The 21,732-nt window shown below is 30.7% G+C and overlaps 9 protein-coding genes across 9 annotated transcripts, besides 1 other annotated feature; 4 read left to right on the top strand and 5 right to left on the bottom strand.

Annotated features, from left to right (window-relative positions):
- Positions 1-716: 716 nt before the first annotated feature.
- TVAGG3_0581080 (clathrin light chain family) lies at positions 717-1,408 on the top strand (the record flags this gene model as incomplete). Its single annotated transcript, XM_001579624.2, has 1 exon — positions 764-1,300. The coding sequence occupies one exon, from the start codon at positions 764-766 to the stop codon at positions 1,298-1,300; it is 537 nt and encodes a 178-aa protein (XP_001579674.1).
- A 463-nt stretch (positions 1,409-1,871) lies between these two features.
- Positions 1,872-2,204, bottom strand: TVAGG3_0581070 (uncharacterized protein; the record flags this gene model as incomplete). The annotated part of the gene is made up of 1 exon (XM_001579623.1): positions 1,872-2,204. One exon carries the CDS (start codon positions 2,202-2,204, stop codon positions 1,872-1,874), a length of 333 nt encoding a protein of 110 aa, XP_001579673.1.
- Positions 2,205-2,912: 708 nt separating this feature from the next.
- On the bottom strand, positions 2,913-4,001 carry TVAGG3_0581060 (carbohydrate kinase protein; the record flags this gene model as incomplete). The annotated part of the gene is made up of 1 exon (XM_001579622.1): positions 2,964-3,902. The coding sequence occupies one exon, from the start codon at positions 3,900-3,902 to the stop codon at positions 2,964-2,966; it is 939 nt and encodes a 312-aa protein (XP_001579672.1).
- A 356-nt stretch (positions 4,002-4,357) lies between these two features.
- TVAGG3_0581050 (uncharacterized protein) lies at positions 4,358-4,879 on the bottom strand (the record flags this gene model as incomplete). Its single annotated transcript, XM_001579621.1, has 1 exon — positions 4,358-4,879. The coding sequence occupies one exon, from the start codon at positions 4,877-4,879 to the stop codon at positions 4,358-4,360; it is 522 nt and encodes a 173-aa protein (XP_001579671.1).
- Positions 4,880-5,770: 891 nt separating this feature from the next.
- Positions 5,771-9,624, bottom strand: TVAGG3_0581040 (lung seven transmembrane receptor family; the record flags this gene model as incomplete). The annotated part of the gene is made up of 1 exon (XM_001579620.1): positions 6,910-8,130. One exon carries the CDS (start codon positions 8,128-8,130, stop codon positions 6,910-6,912), a length of 1,221 nt encoding a protein of 406 aa, XP_001579670.1.
- Positions 9,625-11,055: 1,431 nt separating this feature from the next.
- Positions 11,056-11,103: a mobile genetic element.
- Positions 11,104-12,739: 1,636 nt separating this feature from the next.
- Positions 12,740-14,175, top strand: TVAGG3_0581020 (tubulin beta 4 chain; the record flags this gene model as incomplete). Its single annotated transcript, XM_001579619.2, has 1 exon — positions 12,760-14,103. The coding sequence occupies one exon, from the start codon at positions 12,760-12,762 to the stop codon at positions 14,101-14,103; it is 1,344 nt and encodes a 447-aa protein (XP_001579669.1).
- Positions 14,176-14,511: 336 nt separating this feature from the next.
- On the top strand, positions 14,512-15,957 carry TVAGG3_0581010 (ankyrin repeat and SOCS box-containing protein 4 family; the record flags this gene model as incomplete). Its single annotated transcript, XM_001579618.1, has 1 exon — positions 14,512-15,957. One exon carries the CDS (start codon positions 14,512-14,514, stop codon positions 15,955-15,957), a length of 1,446 nt encoding a protein of 481 aa, XP_001579668.1.
- A 974-nt stretch (positions 15,958-16,931) lies between these two features.
- TVAGG3_0581000 (ubiquitinyl hydrolase protein) lies at positions 16,932-19,151 on the top strand (the record flags this gene model as incomplete). The annotated part of the gene is made up of 1 exon (XM_001579617.2): positions 16,932-19,061. The coding sequence occupies one exon, from the start codon at positions 16,932-16,934 to the stop codon at positions 19,059-19,061; it is 2,130 nt and encodes a 709-aa protein (XP_001579667.1).
- A 505-nt stretch (positions 19,152-19,656) lies between these two features.
- TVAGG3_0580990 (myotrophin family) lies at positions 19,657-21,678 on the bottom strand (the record flags this gene model as incomplete). The annotated part of the gene is made up of 1 exon (XM_001579616.1): positions 19,657-21,678. The coding sequence occupies one exon, from the start codon at positions 21,676-21,678 to the stop codon at positions 19,657-19,659; it is 2,022 nt and encodes a 673-aa protein (XP_001579666.1).
- Positions 21,679-21,732: the final 54 nt, after the last annotated feature.

The raw sequence follows: 21,732 nt of genomic DNA, 5'->3' as shown, positions 1-21,732 counted from the left end.
AATATAAATCTCTTATATATATTGGGAATCTAGATTCTTACTTATGTGGGTGTTAGTAAAGGAAAAGGAAAATCTCGTATTCGTATAGCGGATTAAAACAATTTTGAATAAATTTCCACTAGATTTCCAAATGATCCTATTTTCAAGCTTTCGCTACGAGGAACATAGGTTTCTCAATTTAAATTGTTTTAAAATGAGTTGATATTAATATGGAATCATTAAATTCTATTTGATGAGTTTAAATATGCTCATCTTGTATATTTACCTATATATTACTCAATCTTAAAACTTAAACAAAATAATCGAATTAATATCTTTGTTCTATACTCAATATTGTTAAACATAGAAGTTTAAATACATTTAGGAGGCGTGTGTTTGTCGATGAATGCAACAAAATATAATTTGATGGTAACACGGAAAAGAAAACAAACAAAAAAATCAAAACTGAAGATAAAAATAAAACGATACTAAGAGAAATAACTATTTTTGTGACAATTGTGTGTAACACGAATCACTTCATTGGTTACCAATAAAAAACAGACGCTAGAAAAAAAAAATCAAATCTGGTGATGAAAAAAAAGATAGTAAATAAAGATATGATGCTCACTGAAATATTCTATAGAATAATTAGCATTCCTAATTTTTAACACTTGCAATCGGGATATAAAAATCTCATCGTTAAAAAAAGTTTTATATGGGGAAAGTGAACGGTTGCCATCAAAATTTGAAAAAGTTTGTTTGCAGTTTTGGAGGCCATTTACAAATGGAAAGTATGCTGAATGACAACAACGGCGATGACCTCTTTGGTGCTGGTGCAGCACCAGCAGGCAGCCAGGATGGTGTCGCACAGCCAGAAAATATTGAAACACCAGTCGAAAATCAAGAAAATCAGGAAATTGCCGAAAATACACCACAAGAACAACAAGAAAACGAGGACGACATTTATGCTGCTTATAACGAGCCAGCTGCTGAACCAGAAAAGGTCTCTGCTCTTGTAGAATGGCAGGAGAAGAAGAATGTCGAGATTGCTCAAATAGACAGTAAAGAAGAAGAAGATATACAGAAAATGAAACAGAAGGCAAACGATGATCTCGCTGCCTATTATAAAAAACTCGAGGAAGGACAAGAGAGCCGTAAAAAGCATAATCTTGACGTTGACAAGGAAACAATTGCATCTCTTGAAGAAAAGCACGATAATCAGTGGGAAGGTGTTGTTAGCTTTATCGACTTTAACCGCGCAGATTTACATGTCAAGGATGTTTCTCGCATGAAGACTCTCCTCCTTCAGTTAAAGCACTAAATTCTTTATCTTATATATCCTTATCAATTAAACTTATTTTTATATTACATAAAAAAAATAATCGAAAAAAATGTTACTCACTAAAAAAAACAGATTTTAAAAGGATTAGAATGATACAATAAAATAAATGAGTGCAAGCTCGAAAGAATTACAGTAATTAAGAATAAGGAATTTTTTAAATAAACGTTAAAATGATATATCTCTGAAAAATTAAGGTCTAAAGCTTCCAAATATGGATAGCAGCAACTAATAATGTATGTTATATTAGTTTTTGGGTAGAAGTGATCGAATCGGCTTGTCAGATTAAAAATCGAAATTATTTTTTGAAACAAGCAATCAATTGATGAAAACATGCATCATCCATGCGTAAAGTGCTAGATATAAGAGCGACAATATCTAAAGAACAAGTCGATATTGGACAATAGAAATAAAATAAACGTTCTGTTTGTTTTGGTAACCAAATGATAAGCTGATCTTGTAACTACATCAATTAAACGACATTATCCTATTGTCTTGAGAAAAAATAAGTGATATAAATTAAAAATGAACAAATTGTCAAAATGTAATGAAATTAATTTGGTACGACTGTTCGCTTTGATGATAAGGTGAATTTTTCATTGCCTGTAAGAAGAATATCACGAATATCGGAACGTAATTTTTTATTATCTTTTAATTCATCAGCTAAATCCAGAAACTTTTCAAGTTTCTTGATTTTCTTAACTCTTTGTGTATATGCATCTATCAAATCCAACTTTAGAACAGTTTCGGCAGTTGATATTTTTGTTTCTTCATTTTTCAATTCCTGAATCTCAAGAAGAGTTTCTGCTTCATTAGTAGTAAGACTTTTACAATAGGAACTTGAAATTATGTTATTCACTCTATTCCATATCTCACTACTTGACATTTTTTACTTTTTTTTCTAACTGACAAAAACATTTCAAATCCTAAATTTTCAATGTTTTTGAATGAATTGTTATGTATGAAAATACCTCAATTCTGAACAAAAAGCCATCAAGCTATGTATCATTAATAGCAATCTAACTGTGTATATTAGTGGCAGGATGTGAGTCTCTGAAATGTAGGATACAATTGTTTTGGCAAAGCAAATAATACCCTATAAAATTGAAAAAAAGTCAAAACCCTTTCAAATAAGCATTGGTTCATATGATATGCCAATGAATGAAAAAACTAATTTTTACGAATTATTCCTTCATCTTTACTATATAATAATTTTTTGGTTCGAAATTCTTGAAATTTGAAATAACTAACAGATAAAAGAATACCCATTCTAAAATAAAGAAATTCCATACATTTAGAATTCGGATTTTTAGCGCATAGCACGAGATATGTAAATTTTAATTTCATAAACCGCCAAAAAAATTTCAAAATCTCAAAAATCTCAAAAAGAATTTAGCATTTTGTTGACATTTATTACAAAATCTCAAAATTTTGGAAATTTTAATGTCCATTATATTGCATATGTAGGCCATTAAATCATAAAAATCATCAAATTAAAGCCGGAATTTTAAGAATTAATTATGGTAAAGCAAATATTAGTAAAAACAACCTAAATGAAATTTCAACGTTCATACCTCATAAAAACATGTAAGAATTAATTGTAATAATTTTTATAAAATATATTTTATTCATATCATGTATAAATTTAGTGCTGTTCTGGATTTGTTATTTCAAGAAGTTGTGATTTGGAGTGAATTCCTCCTGTGGCGCCAATTGATCTCACAGCAATTGAGCCAGCAGCACAACCTCTCTTTGCAGCATCAACAATATCACAGTTATCAAGTAAACCACTGATAAATCCAGAAACCATGGCATCTCCGGCTCCTGTTGTATCAATTGGTTCAGTAAGATATGCAGGAACTTTTGTGCAAAGCTGACTGTTCTTGATGAAAACACCATCACGGCCAAGTTTGATAAGAACATTCTTGACGCCAAGAGAAAGTAAAGTATCTGCAATTTCGTTCAAATCTTTCTTTCCTGTAAGTTGTGAAGCTTCTTCGAAGTTAGGAAGGAAATAGTCTATATATGGTAAACAAAGTTTAGCATCTTCAAGTGAATGGCGATCAGCATGCATCATATCTGAAACTGTGATACATCCGACTTCTTTTGCATGAGAAAGAACATATTTAGCGGCTTCTCCATCTAGAGAGAGGCTTCCGTAAAGACTACCTAATGATACAATCTTGGCTCCTTTGAAACAGGAGATATCGATATCATTTGAACAAAGAGAGCTGTTTGTACCACGTGCGTTTCCGATAAAGTTTCTTTCGCCATTTTTGTTGATAAGTACTATGGATATTGATGTCGGATATTCATTTGTTGTCTTCACAGAAGACATATCTATGTGGTGGTTTGCGCCTTCAGCTAAAAGATAAGTGCCAACACCATCTTGACCAACTTTACCGCATAATTTAACATTATATCCGAGTGCAGAAATGTTTATAGCTTGGTTAAATGCATCACCACCTGTAGCAAGCTTTACCATTGAAACACGAGTAATATCACGATCGAAAATTCCGTTATCAACACCATCTGCTAATACATCAGCGACCATTACGCCGACGCATACAACATCGGTTGACATTCTAAAAAATGATCGATTAATCTATAGGAATGTGTCGCTTAAGATGATTTACATGGCTTTTGGGTGTAGAATTTATAATGTTATGATAAGATATCAAACAACATTTATTTGATCTCAATATGAGCGGCCAAGTCATATAGAATATCATAAACTTAGATAATCATTCATAAGCGTCATATGAATATATTAAAACGACATTGATACAAATTGAGCAAATCAATAAAACAGAATTAAATAGTCAATCCATAGTGACTATATATGTAATCATGTATAAATTAATATTATGCAATTATTATATATGAATTACCATTCAGTAAGAAATGATTCATCATTATCTTTATTCCGGAGTGAAAAATTCGTATATAAAGTTCTATTAAAAAGAGTTTAATGTAGTAAGAAGGAAGGATATAAAATATTGATAATGTAGGTAGATAGTTCAAAATTATAAAAATATATCATAATAAGATAGGTATAACCATGTGCCATAAACTTATAATTTGGCAATAATAGTATTTTACAAGACAAGGTGAAGCTTTAAAGTTATAAGGATATAAATTTCCGAAAAAATCTAGGTATCTTAAAGCAAAGTATGAGGGTGATACAAATCTTATATGTCGTACAAGACATCCTTGCACATCAATATGGGCTTTTAAGTCAAATCCATTTAGTAAATTATCATTTGTGTGAGAATCGATAACAAACCAGTTCTGTTCATCAACAGAGCCCATAAGCTTCCATGTCACTGGATGGACCCTTGAATTTGTTGGATTAAGAGATGAGCCAATTGAAAATGATCTGATATCAAATATATGTTTTTTCAAATAGAATCCAACATAGTACTGATTTGTATTTTCACCTGTACCATATGAGTATCCATCTTTGTAGTAAAACAATTGTTCTGGTGAAGTTTGTCCTGGTGAAGATTCATAATAAAGATATCTCATTTTATCATCAGACAGGCTTGCAATATAGTCCATCAGACCATTAAATTGATCTTTAGGATTATATTCAATTAAAACCAAGTTATTATTTTATAATTTTAAGTTATACTTTATAAGTCTATGCATTTGAATTCAAAATAATCGATATTTTTAAATGTTTTGTCACATCATTTAAATTTATGAAAAATCTTTTTACTTGTTGTTAGCTATTCTAATTAGTCAGCATAAGAGATTTTATTAGTTTCCTTAAGGATTTCAGAATCTTTCATAATATGATAAAAATTACCATGAGTAATGAACTTATCGTTTGGCTATAATAGTATTTAGCAAGACATGACGAAGCTATAAATTTATATGGATATAGATTCCCAAAAAAATCAAACTGATTTAAAGCAAAAAATTTTGGTGAAACAAATCTTAAATGTCGGATAAGACATCCTTGCGTTTCAAAGTGAACTGTTAATAAGCCTCCATTAAGTGCATTATCGTTTATATGAGAATCGATAACAAACCAATTTTGATCATCAACAGAACCAATAAGTTTCCATGTTAATGGATGATGATTTGAGTTTCTTGGATTATCAGATGTTCGTATTGTAAATGATCTTATATCAAATATATGTTTTCTCAAGTAGAAACCAACGTAATACTCATTTGAATTACTACCTGAGGTATAAGAATGTCCGGTACGATAGAAAAACAATTGCTCTGGCGAAATTTGTCCTGGTGAAAATTCATAATAAAGATATCTCATTTTATCATCAGATATGTTTTCAATGTAGTCCATCAGACCATTAAATTGATTTTTAGGATCATACTCAATTAAAACCAGTTCATAACACGCAAGAAATCCTTATTCTGTTTATGAAATTGAATACAAAATAATCGTTATTATCGAAAAATTTTTATTTGCTGATAGCTATTCGGATTAGATAGTATAAACGATTTTAATAATTTTCTTTACAAAACTTTGTAACATGTTTGAATTATACCTTCATTACACATGTCATAATAGAATAGGAATTACCATGAGCAAAATATTTATCATTTGGCTATAATAGCATTTGGCAAGATAGTGTGAAGCTATAAAGTTATAGGGATATAAATTTCCGAAAAAATCTAAGTGTCTTAAAGCAAAATAGGTAGGGGACACAAATCTTAAATGCCGAACAAGACATTCTTCCACATTAATATGAGCAGTATATTCATATCCATTCAGAATGTTATCATTTGTGTGCGAATCTATCACAAACCAATTTTTCCCATCAACAGAACCAATAATTTTCCATGTCAATGGGTGAACATTTGAGTTTGTTGGATTTTTAGATGAACATATCGAAAACGAACTAATACCAAATATGTGTCTTTTTAAGTAAAATCCTATATAATGTTCATATGAATATTCACCTGTGAAATATGAACCTCCACTACGATAGTAAAACAATTGATCAGGAGCGTTGTCGCTAGGTGTTGACTCATAACCAAGATATTCCATTTTATCATCAGATAAGCTTTCAATGTAATCCATCAGACCTTTAAACACATTGCCTGAATTATAACCAATTAAAACCAAGCGCTTCTAAAAAAAATATTGAACAAAAAAATAATCGTTAAAAACTAACACTGGCTTCCTTCCTTTTCCAAATTTTCATAATATATTTTCCACAGTGGATTTAGTCTTTCATTTACATGAAGGATTCAACAATTATTCCTTAACCTTGGACCTCTCAATCAATTTTGAAGAGGATGTCAAGTTATAGTTTTTTTTTAAGCTTGTGTATCTTGTATCTGAATTTCATAATAAGGAATTGCTTTTTTCACTATGCATATATGGACTAAGACGTATAGTGAACACATTTACATTGAAAGTAATCAAATCAATATTTGGAAAAAAAGGGAATGCATATCTTAAAAAATTTGAGACAAGCTATCATCAATAAATGCTTTCACTTGCAATTAACTATTCTATTTGGTTAGTATAAAAGATAGAAATCGATACTTATCTCTATAAAAACGCCAAACATATATGAAATAATATAAATAGACAGAAGTTTTTAATTAATATATTATAACATGGATGTATCAAACTCCCCATCAACATTTTGAGGATGTCCTTCGGAAGACTCATGTTCATTAGATTTATTGATTAATTGTGGTTTGAGAGGAAGCTCCATTCCATCTTCCCATTTAGTTAAATTATGGTTTTGGAAGACGTCATTTTCGATTCCCAGTTCTTGTATATCTTCAAGATATACAGACTGTGCATCAATGTTGGAATAACCTGATGAAACATTCTTTATTGATACGAAAAGAATGGCTGATGCAAAGGAAATGAAGAGATCAGCGAAATCATTGATTAAATCTGAAAGCCAATAAGGAATTTCGTCGGCAATGCAACTAATCAATGTATTTGCAAATACAAAATGAATATAGATAAGAATAACTGTCTTATATCTATGATAAGTAACAAATTGCTTGAAAACAGGTGTAGTGGAAGGATCTATGCCTCTTTCATGGATGACATAGAGATGACCTTTGATTTCGAGTTCAACACCGTTTATATTGACAATTATCATTTTTGTCAAAATAATTAAAACTAAAATGACAAAAATGAGAAATGCGAAAGCATAATTAGCAAGGTATACATTAGCATTCAACGCTGATGATGCAAATAATATAATAGAGAGAACTGCAGTCTTAAAAATGTACATTTTCGAATATTCTGTATTTATAATCTCCCAGCCGTTTGAACCAAGTAACACTGCCATAAATATCAAGACACGGCCAACAAAGTAGCTTGTGATTGAGAGTTCGCGGAAAGGAGTGTGTTTATCAGAATAATAATCGTGATTGAGTTGTAAATAAGAAAATATTGTGTAAAGGAGAATAAAAAATGTACTTATCATAACTAAGATATTGTATCGAGATGCATTCTTTTGGAATTTGAAAATATTAAAGAACATGAATAGAAATACGAGCGCAAATAAGCATATTGCTACTGGCTTAATAATTAACGATGGAATCCATCTGAGATCTAATAGTGTATTCGGATTTGTATAGTTGATACTGAGAGTGTAAGTTGGTCGTGGATTCTGGGGGCTACATAATACTAGAATTGGCTTTATTGTAGCTGGAGAATTAAAGAGGCCTTTCCATTCTTGGTATTCGTCTGGCTTCTGAAATTCGAAAGTATGATTAATATTCGAAATATGACCTAATTTATCACATGGATCTGTAATAGAAAAGTTACTGAGCCTGATTTGATGTAATTCTCTGAATGATGGCATTAATAGCATATATTTTGATATAACTTGAGAACTTAGGTTGATTGAAAACATACCACCTTTCTGAAATGAGAAAGAAGGGAAAAGATTTTCAAGTTGAGTCGACTTTCTTGTAGTTTTGAAAAAATAAAATTCGAGAAATATTAAAAACATTAATATATAATAAATAAATTGAGAGAAAATACACTTTATTCAATAGAAATATGCAAATTTGTATTAGTGCTTTTAAAACTTCAAATCAGATCGATGATTGAGCAAATTTGAAATCAATGAGTTATTTATGGCCAATTTTAGCAATTTTACAATTGTTATTACTCGTTTGTTACACGAAACGGAACTTATATGAGCGCGTAAATTCTCAAATTTTCAATTCTTCCAAATCGAGGCACAAATTATGCTTAAAAAGATATCGTTAGCTTATTCACATAAAGTAATTTATATATTCAAACCAATTTTATATGGTCTGTCTAATACCTTTAAAATTCGATAACAATGAAGGCGTGTAATATTGAATTCTTATATTTTCAAAGCAGATATAGTAAGTTTTCGCTCGTTTTTGATTCATTTAGCGAATAAAATTTACATTTGATAGTGGTTCCGAATAATTACACAAAGCATTGGCAGTACTTGAGTATTAGATAGTTAATCGAATCAAAAAAGGGAATCAAAAGGATACAACGTACAAATGTGAGGTTTTTCGCCTAAGTTAGAATTAACGATTTAATGAAATGTTTTGTTGAATGAAGTTTGCCAGCCAATGGAAGTATAGGCAAAGTAGAGAGGGTAACGAACACGTATTGTGCTATTCTAATGTGCCACTATGGAGATATTTCTGATTTTCTATCTGTCGAGGGATAATATTCAGATTATTTTTTTGAGAGGTAGGGCAACGATAGAAAATTTTTGGAAAAAAAGTTCGGAGATCTTAAACGTATCATATTCCCTGCATGGTTTGGTATCTTCCGCCATGCGTTGTGCCAAACATATTGACACTTTCCAATAATTAATTTATGGTATGAGTCACAGAGTTAGATTATAAAAAGAAAGTAAATAATTGCAATTAGAAATCATATATGTCGGAAATCAAATGTTGATGAGCAGAAACCTTTTACTCATCATAAAAGAGATAAATCACTAAAGATTTGTATACATTAAAATTTGATATTTGGTGCTCGAAAACTGTCTGATGGGACTCCTCCAAAATGAACTAATCTATCGCTGAGGACCAAATTAGATGATGTGGATGGTGTATTCTCTAATTCTAACTTAGGAAGAATGGGAACAAAACGAATGACGACAACAACATGTCAAACATAGATTAAATATCTATGAATCAATAAACTATACGTGCATTGAAGGTGATAACGATCACTTGAGGCTTATAACTCTTTGACTAAATTATGCAATAATTAAATATAATCATTTTTATATTTTTATACTGATAGTAATTAATATACTATCCTGCTTAATAAATGGTACGATCAAATTTGTTTGAAAATTTAATTATGTATATGAAACTATGTCTTCTATATAAAAATCAAAATTTTCGGACGAACCTAGATTGAACCTTTATGAAAATCTATCATTTTTGTTAATTGAGTTAATATGAATCTTTTACATATGTATATATAGCATTGATAGCTTATATAATCATGGTTTATTCCATATTAACATATTTTTTCAGTTAAATTTGTTAATAATATCATGTAACAAATTAATTCAAGATTAGAATGTCTACAAAATGCTAACAAATAAGAACAAAATACGATTTCTCGACTTAAATTTTAATATGGAGTAGTTTTTCGTTTAAATCTAATTAAAAATGAATAAAAACTTATCTTGTACTATTTTCATTCAAAGATTTTAATAATGTAAATCATGCATTTTCATAATTCAGTACAGTTCTTTTTAGAATTAAAGTTGATGAGGATGATATTTGTGATTTTAAAATAATTTGTTAATGTTCACCTTTTATTCATCACCTTGTGGTATGCCCTAAAGCAATAGCATTATCAATTCTGCTGAATTGATCAACTCAAAATTCCAAAAAAAATTCAAAATTTCAAAAATGAAATTAAACAATTTGAATTTTCACATGAAAAAATCAATTTCGAAAAAAATTTGGAAAATCAAAGTATTTGATAATTAGTCAAATAATCAATTTACATCGTTTTTACTCATAAAAAACAACTAATTTTTGATATCATATTTGATAAATACTCATTCCAGAGTTGACGTAATGTATTAATTATTGTTAGAGATATTGCTTTCGCAGCAAAATTCTTATTTCATGAAAGAAAAAAAAATGATTTTATTCCAACAAAAACAAGTAAACAGATGAATGGAAACGTACTATATTTTCATAAATGTAGTAATCGGCGTGTCGGCTTTTGTTTATCATGTTCGAGTCAAAATGTATTAACTTGTAATAAGAAATATTCGAAGATTATATGAAGTATTGAGCATTCTTTGTAGAAATATTTGTAATTCATTACTAACATATATAATAAAGTTTGTTTTTTTTCCTTATTGCAATAATTTTGTCTGATTTTAATAACTTTTCATGTATACGAGTTGTGTGAATATGCATCATAATATGCGTAAACATACTTATTTGCGACGAATAATGTGGTTGCATAATGGAGGTGCTAAATTTTGATTTTTAATATGGGGCTTTGGTATGTATAATCATGTTCTTATCTCAACGTAGGAGTATTGGTGCAATATGATTAAAATTTACGAGGTTGATCTTAAATTGAATAATTCTGGAGTATAAATCACAATGCAGCTAATTCTATGTTAAAGATAGATACAGATTGTAGTAATCAATTAGGGAGTACAAATTCATTCTTTCATTTCTGTCGTATTGAGCAGAAAGGAAGAGATCATAACCCTAGGAAAAAAAGCCCAAATTTCTCACTTTTCATAGTACGTTAAACTCAATTCGCTCGGCGAATGCCGAGCACACGTACTCATCATTCAACATAATATTCTCATTCTTTGGTTATTATAGTGCCAGACAACACAAGATTTCAAAGAATTACTTGAGTTTTCAATTAATCTTAATCCGATTTTAGATTTATCGAGAACTCCATCATCACAATCACATACTTCAGTGCGGTAACTACAATTATCCATATACAGAAGGAAGTTCTTTTCGAACAACTCATTTGGAGTCTGTTTTGGAAAGAACTTCTTTCTGTCCGACTTAATTTCATAGTTCCTGATCAACCAAAAGACAGAAACCACACACTATCTACTTAGGAAAGGAGTTCTTTCTAAATCTTCCTTAAATTGAGATTTTACGAGAGATAACCCTTCTATTGCACTTAAAAATGAACATTTTGATATCTTTAGTATCACACATGGTCATATATAGTATTTCATCTACATGAATACATTCATCTTTCGAAGTCTCTCATTAAATGGGAGGCTTCGAAAGATGAATCATTTTATTCATACAACTTTAAATCTCGAACACATTTAGAGAGTGAGTATATCATTTTATTCTTGTTTTGAGTTTATTCTGATTCAAAATTGCAGTGAAAACAGAAGTTCACACATCATATCTGAATGTGAGCTCATCTATACTTATACGATCTCAATACCTCCACTCTAAGCATAAGAGGTGAAGTTATATAAAAATTATCAGATGCGTTGAAGTCTCAAAAGTATTGCCTGAATGCTTGTTTCATATTTGTCCAAGTAGTTTCAATGAATAAATGTATTGTTTTTTATAATTTCGATTTATTTTTAGAAAATATTCAATATAAACCTTTATTGTGTTATTTACATCTCATAAATTCTCTGTCTAAATCATATAAAAGCGCGTTTTACCCCTATGAATCAAGAAATTCATTCAATATTCATGGTATATTTATTAAATTTATACGATTTACTAATAATCAATATTATATCCTCATAAATAGCAATATATTTTGGTAATCTATGATAATCATATACAATATTTGAAATCAAATTTTCATTAGTTTAGGTTCCTTGTTAATAGTAAACCATTATATTTATTACTAATAATAAAATCTATCTGTCGTATTGAAATTCAATAAAATTACTTATTCAGTCCAAAAAAACAAATTAGATAAAATTTTTCTTTTTTATGTAATTTTTGTTTTTCATTTTTCTCAAGATCCTAAGTTATGTTCTAACTTTTGACATCATATCCTATCATGCTAGGCTATATATTATAGCATATCCAAAAGGCAAGGAAATCTATCAGAGAAGCCTTTTTGACCTATCGTTGCCCTACCTCTTTTTTTTGTTCTCCCTTTAAATTTAATTTAACAATCATTTTGCTAATATTTAATTCATTGTTAATTCACTTTCAATTAATTTTTGTTTTGAGTACTGAGGCCAAAAATCAATAATAATTACGCTTCTTTGTTATACAAATATTTTTATTTGGACGGGATAAATATGACATTCGGTTTGATTCAAAAATCTCGTTATTAATCACTTCACATCCATTTCAATTCCTAATTTCACAAAAATAAAAATAGCTAGTATCAATTATATAAGTAAAAAATCAACAAATAAAAAGGCTCAAAAAATATAAACGCCCGGGCTGAATAAATTGAAATAAACCGAATAATTCGTTTTTAATCATAATTACACATGGTTCGTGAAATCGTTCACATCCAAGCTGGACAGTGCGGTAACCAAATCGGTGCTAAGTTCTGGGAAGTCATCTCCGACGAACACGGCATCGACCCAACAGGTTCATACCATGGCGACTCAGATCTTCAGCTCGAGCGCATCAACGTTTACTACAACGAAGCTACAGGCGGCAAGTACGTCCCACGTGCTATCCTTGTCGACCTTGAACCAGGCACAATGGACTCCGTCCGTGCCGGCCAGTTCGGTCAGCTTTTCCGCCCAGATAACTTCGTCTTCGGCCAGTCCGGTGCTGGTAACAACTGGGCTAAGGGCTACTACACAGAAGGCCAGGAACTTTGCGAATCCATCCTCGATGTTATCCGTAAAGAGGCTGAATCCTGCGACTGCCTTCAGGGCTTCCAGCTCGTCCACTCCCTCGGTGGTGGCACAGGCGCTGGTCTCGGCACACTCCTTCTCAACAAGCTCCGTGAAGAGTATCCAGATCGTATCCTCTCCACATACTCCATCGTCCCATCTCCAAAGGTTTCTGATACAGTCGTCGAGCCATACAACTGCACACTCTCCGTCCACCAGCTCGTCGAGTCTGCTGATGAAGTTTTCTGCATTGATAACGAAGCTCTTTACGATATCTGCTTCCGTACACTCAAGCTCACAACACCAACATACGGCGATCTTAACCACCTTGTTTCCATGGTTATGTCCGGCACAACATGCGCTCTCCGCTTCCCAGGTCAGCTCAACTCCGACCTTCGTAAGCTCGCTGTCAACCTTGTTCCATTCCCACGTCTCCACTTCTTCATCGTTGGCTTCGCTCCACTCACATCCCGTGGTTCCCAGCAGTACCGCGCTCTTACAGTCCCAGAGCTCACATCCCAGCTCTTCGATAACAAGAACATGATGGCTGCTTGCGATCCACGCCGTGGTGTCTACCTTACAGCCTCCGCTCACTTCCGTGGCCGTATGTCATCTAAGGAAGTCGATGAGCAGATGCTTAACATCCAGGCTCGTAACACATCCTACTTCGTCGAGTGGATCCCATCCAACGTCAAGTCCGCTATCTGCGATATCCCACCACGTGGTCTTAAGATGGCTGCTACATTCATCGGCAACACAACAGCCTTCCGTGAACTCTTCACACGTGTCGACTCCCAGTTCCAGAAGATGTACGCTCGCCGTGCTTTCATCCACTGGTACGTCAACGAAGGCCTCGAAACAGTCGAATTCGATGAAGCTCGCTCCAACATGACAGATCTCATCCAGGAGTACGAAATGTACGAAACAGCCGGCGTCGAAGAACAGGGCGAAGGCGAAGAAGATGAGGAAGGTGAAGCCGCCGCTTAAGCAGTTATTTGATTTGAACGCTAAAGAATTATTTTTTGGTGTAATAATTTTCTCATCCATTTTTAAAAACTTCATCTATAAAAATTTGAAATTAGATATTTTGTCATTAGTTTCTTTAGAATTGATTAGAAAATTTTGCTTTTCCGAGGTTATTCTTGATTCTGATTCTATTTTTTAATGCTTTTTTTAGCAATTTTCTATTCATGGAATTAGTCTATAAGGCTCTTTTTAATATGAAATATTTAACAAAATATCAATAAATCTGCTATATCAAAGATTAATAGATATGTAAACTATTTATCATTTCTGAAATCTTTGTGATCATTGATTTCCACATGCCTAATACAATATAAGTTTAAAAGATACTTATATGTTAAAATGATAATGTGTCCTTTTAAAAAATTATTCATGTCAGAACAAGACATTCATCCAAATAAATTTAGCGAACTAAGAAGTATCTATGAATGCTATATCGATTCATATATTGCGTTGTATCGGCTAAAAACAGAAAAAGAAGAAGGATTAAACTCAATTTACAAACTGATCAAAACAGAATTGATTGATTCAAAAAAATATCCTCCCAAAATGATTATGCGAGACATTTTAAATATCATTCCGTATAATAATCGCTATACAAAGTCATATTTATTTCTTGCCAAACTCATATCTGATGATTATCATGTCCAAGAGGTCATAAATATTAAATGTATTTCCAACTTCTTGTTCTATAAAGAATATGAAATTAAATTAGACAAATCCGATGATTTCGAAAAATTGAAATTTGAAAATCTCGATCTTCATACAGATGATACAATTTACAGAACAATTATGTATGATGACTTAGAAACATTCATCGCATTCACCGAAAGAGATGGATTTGATAAAGATCAAACACTTGACAGCATTCTATATCCAGATTCTTTCGAAGTATATTCATTACTTGAATTATGCTGCTACCATGGAGCTGTTGATTGTTTCAAGTTATTAATATCGAAATTTAAGTCAGAAATAACTGAAAAATGTCTACAACTTTCATTTTTAGGAGGAAATCAAGAGATCATGAGTGAATGTTTGAAATATCAAAAACCAGATGGAGCATGCATGGAATATGCAATTATTTCACATAACATTGATTTTGTTACATTCTTGATGAATGAGTATAATCTAAAGATTGATTTAGATGTTTGTGTGTTGTATCGTAATCTTGAATCATTTTTAGTTTATTTCGATCAAACTAATGATGTTAACAAATGCTTTAATATTTCTGCAAAGTTTAATATTCCATCTCTTTGCGAATATTTCCTATCAAATAGCGCAAATATCAATGCAAAAGATAAATATGAAGAAACCGCTCTTCATAAAGCAGCATATTATAATAATGAAGAAACAGCCGAACTTCTTATTTCACATGGTATAAATATCAATGAAAAAAATAAATATGGAGAAACCGCTCTTCATTTGGCAGCAGAACAAAATAGTAAAGAAACAACCGAAATTCTTATTTCACATGGTGTAAAAATCAACGAAAAAGATAATTATGGAAAAACCACTCTTCATTATGCAGCATGGTATAATAGTAAAGAAACAGCCGAACTTCTTATTTCACATGGTATAAATATCAACGAAAAAGATAATTATGGAAAAACCGCTCTTCATTATGCAGCATGGTATAATAGTAAAGAAACAGCCGAACTTCTTATTTCACATGGTATAAATATCAACGAAAAAGATTATGACGGAGAAACAGCTATTCATATTGCAGCAAAATATAGTAGTAAAGAAACAGCCGAACTTCTTATTTCACATGGTGCAAAACATAATATTCCTATAAGATACTATTCTTTATTTTTCTGATATTTTTAAAGATGAATTTCATTAGAAATATGGCTGCATGAAAACTCACCCACGTTATATATAAATAATAAGATTTGAATATGAGACAAGATAATTTTTCTTTAGAACATTAAAATTAAAAGTACATCTATATATAGTCTTCCTGGAATTTTCACATTTTCTTAAGAACTTGATATGGGGAGAATATGAATTGTTCAATTATTGAATGGAAGATATGTAGAGCAATATATGAGGCATATATTGGTATAGTAAAAACGAGTATTTTTGAAAATTTTGTATTAAATAATAGTAAAAACTTTTTTTCTGTTAAGCACCCTAAGGCAATGTATTAAATAGTATTTTTGTTAGATATTGAGATTTTGCTATACTTAATATATTGATCTGAGGGTATTAAGGATTAAATTGGTGAATTACTATTTAGATGCAATATTAAGGAATTTTTCTTAGATGGAGAAATAATATAAAGATGTACATTATATATATGCAATAAATGATGATGATAAAAAAAAAAGAATTCGCCTCAATTATTGTCGCTTAGTCTATAAATGGCCAAGTGAGTTGTGATTGATCATGTAGAGCAGAGTTTTCCCGAAATCACTCATTCGATGAGAGAATTCGGGAAAATTCTGCTCTAAGGCAATATACTTGTAATACAAGGCTCTTTGCAGACCAGTGAATGGAAGTTTACTCGAATGGGGCAGAATTATGCCCTAAGGCAATGTATTTGTGGGTCTTGGTACAAATGAAGCAAGATAACTTGTTAATTTCATTTTATTGAAATGGCGATTTACATTTGCTGGAACTTGATAGATCACGAAATCTTGTTAAGGTGTGTTATTTTGTTATTTTATGGATTTTTTATGAAAAAACCAACAATTTAGAAAATTGGTTATAGTAAAAACAAAAATAATTTTACTTTTGTTATTTAGATCATATCTTTTAATGAGTCGTCTAAAATTTTTGGCATTTTTTTGATGAATGTGAATGTAGCCAAATTTTTTGAACAGATAGATAACATAATACAGAATTACAAATACAGTGATGGTGACAAAGCTTACGCTATTACATCCAAGTGGTATAATGCGTTTGCAATAGCTGCAAAAACAAAGGATAACAATTTTTCCAAGAAAATCATCAATGATATTACAGATTCAAATTGGAGAATCGATCCTAGATTAACACCAAAATACGATTACGTAATTGTTCCGCAAAAAGCTTGGAATAAAATAAAAAATACTTACAAATTTTCTAAAGAAGTTGAAATTCCAGTATTTTACAACTCAGAACTTTCAGAATATGTTCCATGCATTCACCCCAAAGAAATATCAATCTATTATTCTCAAACTTTTGCAACTTTAATATTAAGCGAAGAAAATACAATAAAACAAGTTTTAGAGCAATCCAAAAAGTGCTTCAACATCAATAATAACAATTACCATCTCTACAACTTCAGTTTAAAGAATTTTCCAACTTTATTATCTAATGAAGAACAAAAACTAAAAGATTTAACTTCAAACTACTCAATAGACCTACTACTATCCGAAAAACCATACCATGTATTCCTAGCAGTTATTTCTCGTGGAATTTGCGGCTTAGAAAACGTTGGACAAACTTGTTACATAAATGCCATAATTCAATGTTTATCTCATTGCAAATTGATCACAGATTACTTCTTATCAAACGATATAAACAAATACATGAATGGCAAGGAAGAATATGTAAAGTTAACCCAAGAATTCATTAAAATTCTGAAAATGATGATAAATAATCGAAATTCTTTTATTCCAATGAAAGAATTCAAAGAATCTCTTAGTAATGCAAACCATGCTTTTAAAGATACAACACAACAAGACGCGGGAGAGTTCTTTACTTCCCTTTTGTCGATGATTTCAGCTGCAATCATGAGACCGAAGGATCAGAGGGAGCCAATTGGAGATAAAGAGTTACCAGATAAAGCAAAGGAAATAGTAGAAAAGGAAATTGATAACTCATTCCTTGGAGATATTTTTTATGGATTATTAAATAATAAAACAACATGTCCAAAATGCAACCATGTAACAGAAAATTATGCTTCTTTCTCGTTGTTGCCTTTACGTTTGCCAAGTTCTGAATTAAAAATGGAAGTAGTTTTTTATTCAATAGGAATGAAAAAGAAAGAGATCTATTACCTTCAGAAACAACCAGGAAAGGATTTCACGGTAAAATCTCTTCTTAAAGATTTGAAATCGAGTTTCAATTTCCCAGATCTTGATAGATACCAATTGGTAGGTATCAAGGAACTTTCAGACAGGAACAGAAAATACCACCAATATGAATTAATTACTCAATCTAATTTACCACGAGAAAAATTGAATAATAGAGATTTTATTTACATTTATGACGTATCAAATATCGAACCTAAGTACAATATTACAATTGCTGAGATAGATGGCTTGGATCCAATAGTTTTGTTTTATGATCCTAACCAAATAATGGAAAATTCACGGGATCTTCCACCTAATGTCCAAGAATCAATTAAAAACCAACTTAAAACAATTTTAGGAGTAGAGAATGTTACAATTCCGAATTTTTCGAAATTAAATAAAATAATTATAAAAATTTATCCAAATATATACCCTACAGATCAAGATCTCAGTAATTTCAAGCATGAAGAAATGGCCTTAACATTAGAAAACTGCCTGAAATTGTACTCAACAACAGTATTATTAGATGATAAGAATTTATGGGACTGTCCGAATTGCTGCAGGCAAGTTCAAGCTACTAGAAACTCTTTTATATACCAATCACCTAAGATTTTAGCATTTTACTTATCAAGATGGGGTTTTAGTATTCAGAAAAATGCTTATGAGAAAGACACACGAGAAGTAACATTCCCTGATACCATTGAACTCAGTAAATTTATGATTTCGAATACAAAGAAAAGAAATTATGAATTATTTGGTGTTGTTAACCATGGAGGTTCAATGAGTGGTGGCCACTACACAGCAGGTGTAAAAATAGATGGAACGGCATACTTGTTTAATGACAAAATTGTTACTGAATGCCAATTATCAGATTTGCATTCAGCTAACGCTTATATTTTGTTTTACAAATTAGTTGACTAGATGTATTAGTAAAGAATTGTTTATTTTTGTTTATTTTATTCTGACACAATCATAAAAAATCAATATATCTTTATTTTCATAGCAGGAAAGAATAACAGCCATATTAGGTACTATATGATGATTTATGATTACTTTTTCGCGACCAAAAAAATTCTGATGTGATATTTTGACCTTTTAGTTCTTTTAATTGGAGCGTATTAAAAAGTCTGTGTTATGCTTTTTCACATGAGCTATTCTTTTCATCTCATCCTTTTACATTTAATGGTAAATTTATGGGAAAGAATTAGAGCTCAAAATATCATTATATACTCATTTTTTCAATAAAATAAATAATTCCCTATCGAATTATCACTTTCAATCTTTTTTTTTCAAAAAGAATGTGAAAATCATTGTTTTGAATTAAATGATGGTAAGATAATTGAGCCAGTAATTTAAATTCTAATACCACATGATTAAATTTATTGATTATATTAAAACTTTTATCAACATTTGAATTGATACATCATATTATATAGTTTGACTCATTCATATATTTTTTTTGATGATTAATGATATATTTTTATTGCTTTAGTATTGAAAAAGAACAAAACGATATTCATTTATGACGAGTATTTGATTCAAGTTGAACAATGAGTTGCTTTAAAAAGCCAGCAACAATATTTTTATCCATTTTATTTGAATCGAGATATTCTATCAATTCATGGAAATCATATTTATCGTTTGATTTGATTTCATCCCAATGCGAGCTTAAAAATTGCATCATTACTTTATTGTAGCATCTTTGAGATTTATGAACAATTTTTTCAAATTGGCATTTTGATTCTACATGTTTTCCATATGAAGAAAGAAGTTCAACTATTTCTGTACATTTATTTCTTTCTGCCAAATTAAGGGCAGTTTTTTCAGAGTTGTTTGTTATGCTTATATTAACACCTTGCGAAATAAGAAATTCCACAATTTCTTTGTTTCCTCTTTTTGCTGCATCATGACGTGGGGTATATCCATAATTATCTCTTTCATTAATATTTGCACCAAGTGAAATGCAAGTTTCCATGATTTCTATGCTATTAAAATATGCTGCTTTATGAAGCACACTTTCTCCATTATCATCTTTTGCATTGATATTTGCACCATGTGAAATAAGAATCTCAATAGTTTCTTTGTTATTTCCAGTTGATGCTTTATGAAGTGCAGTTTCTCCATTATTATCATTAGCATTGATATCCAGACCTAGTGAAATCAATGTTTCGATGATTTCTTTTTGATTGAATTGTACAGCATGATGAAGTAAAGTTCTTCCACAATCATCTCTTGCATTGATATCTGCACCAAGTAAAACAAGAGTTTCTATAATTACTTTTTGATTATTGGTGGTTGCATAATAAAGTGGAGTTTGTCCATTATTATTTTTTATATTGATATTTGCACCATGTGAAATAAGAATCTCAATAGTTTCTTTATTATTTCCAGTTGATGCATTATGAAGTGCAGTACATCCATAATTATCTTTCATATTGATGTCTGCCCCATGTGAAATAAGTGTTTCTATAATTCCTTTTTGATTATTATTAGCTGCATAATGAAGCGCTGTCATACCAGAATTATTTTTTGAATCGATTTCTATTCCATGCATAATGAGGATTACTGCCATTTCTTGAAAACTATGACTTGCTGCGTAATGAAGAGCAGTTTCTCCATTATTATCTTTTGAATTAAGATCAATTCCATGCAAAATAAGAATTTCAACTATTTCTTGATCAATGTTCAACACTGCATAATGGAGTGCAGTCTTTAAATATCTATCTTTTGCAGTGATATCTGCACCATTTGAAATAAGAATCTCTAATATTTCTTTTAAACCGTTCTTCGTTGCGATATGAAGAGTAGTTGCGCCATCATTAGTTTTTGCATTGATATCTGCATCATATGAAATAAGAATCTCTAACATTTCTTTTAAACCATTCTTCGTTGCGATATGAAGAGCAGTTGTGCCATCATTATCTTTTGAATTGATATTAGAACCATATGCAATAAGATATTGTGCAAAGTTCAATCTATTATTTTTAACTGCATCATGAAGAAGAGTTTTTCCATTACAATATTTTGCATTTAAATCGAAGTCATTCGATATTATGAAGTTTGTGATATCAATATATTTCTGAAATTCTTCAGCTTTTGAGTAAGATGACATAAAAAAATCATAACAACATGACGACCTTTGAGGAAAATTCTGTTCATCAAATTCGGCTCCAGCTAAAATAAGTAACAAAATTATTTCTCCATTTTTATGATTAAATGCAACCTGAAGTGCAGTTTCTTCATTTTTATTCTCAGCATTAATATCAATTCCATTAGAAATGAGAATATCTGCTGTTTCAATTCTGTTATGTTTTGCTGCATAATGAAGTGCTGTTTTTCCATTATACGGATTTTTTGCATTTATATTTGCACCATTAGATAAAAGGATTTCAACTCCATCTATAAAATTATTTTTTGACGCATAATGCAGTGCTGTCAGTCCAGAATCATCAAATGCTTCAATATCTGCATGATGCGAAAGAAGAATTTCTGCTAATTCTATTCGATTGTAAGAGAGAGCATAACAAAGAGGGGTCATTCCTTGACTATTCCTTATATTTATATCAATATTGTGGGAAATAAGAAATTCTGC

Source organism: Trichomonas vaginalis, chromosome II (assembly GCF_026262505.1).
Source record: "Trichomonas vaginalis G3 chromosome II, whole genome shotgun sequence".
NCBI classification, from domain to species: Eukaryota; Parabasalia; order Trichomonadida; family Trichomonadidae; genus Trichomonas; species Trichomonas vaginalis.
This window is presented reverse-complemented; position numbering and strand designations above follow the sequence as displayed.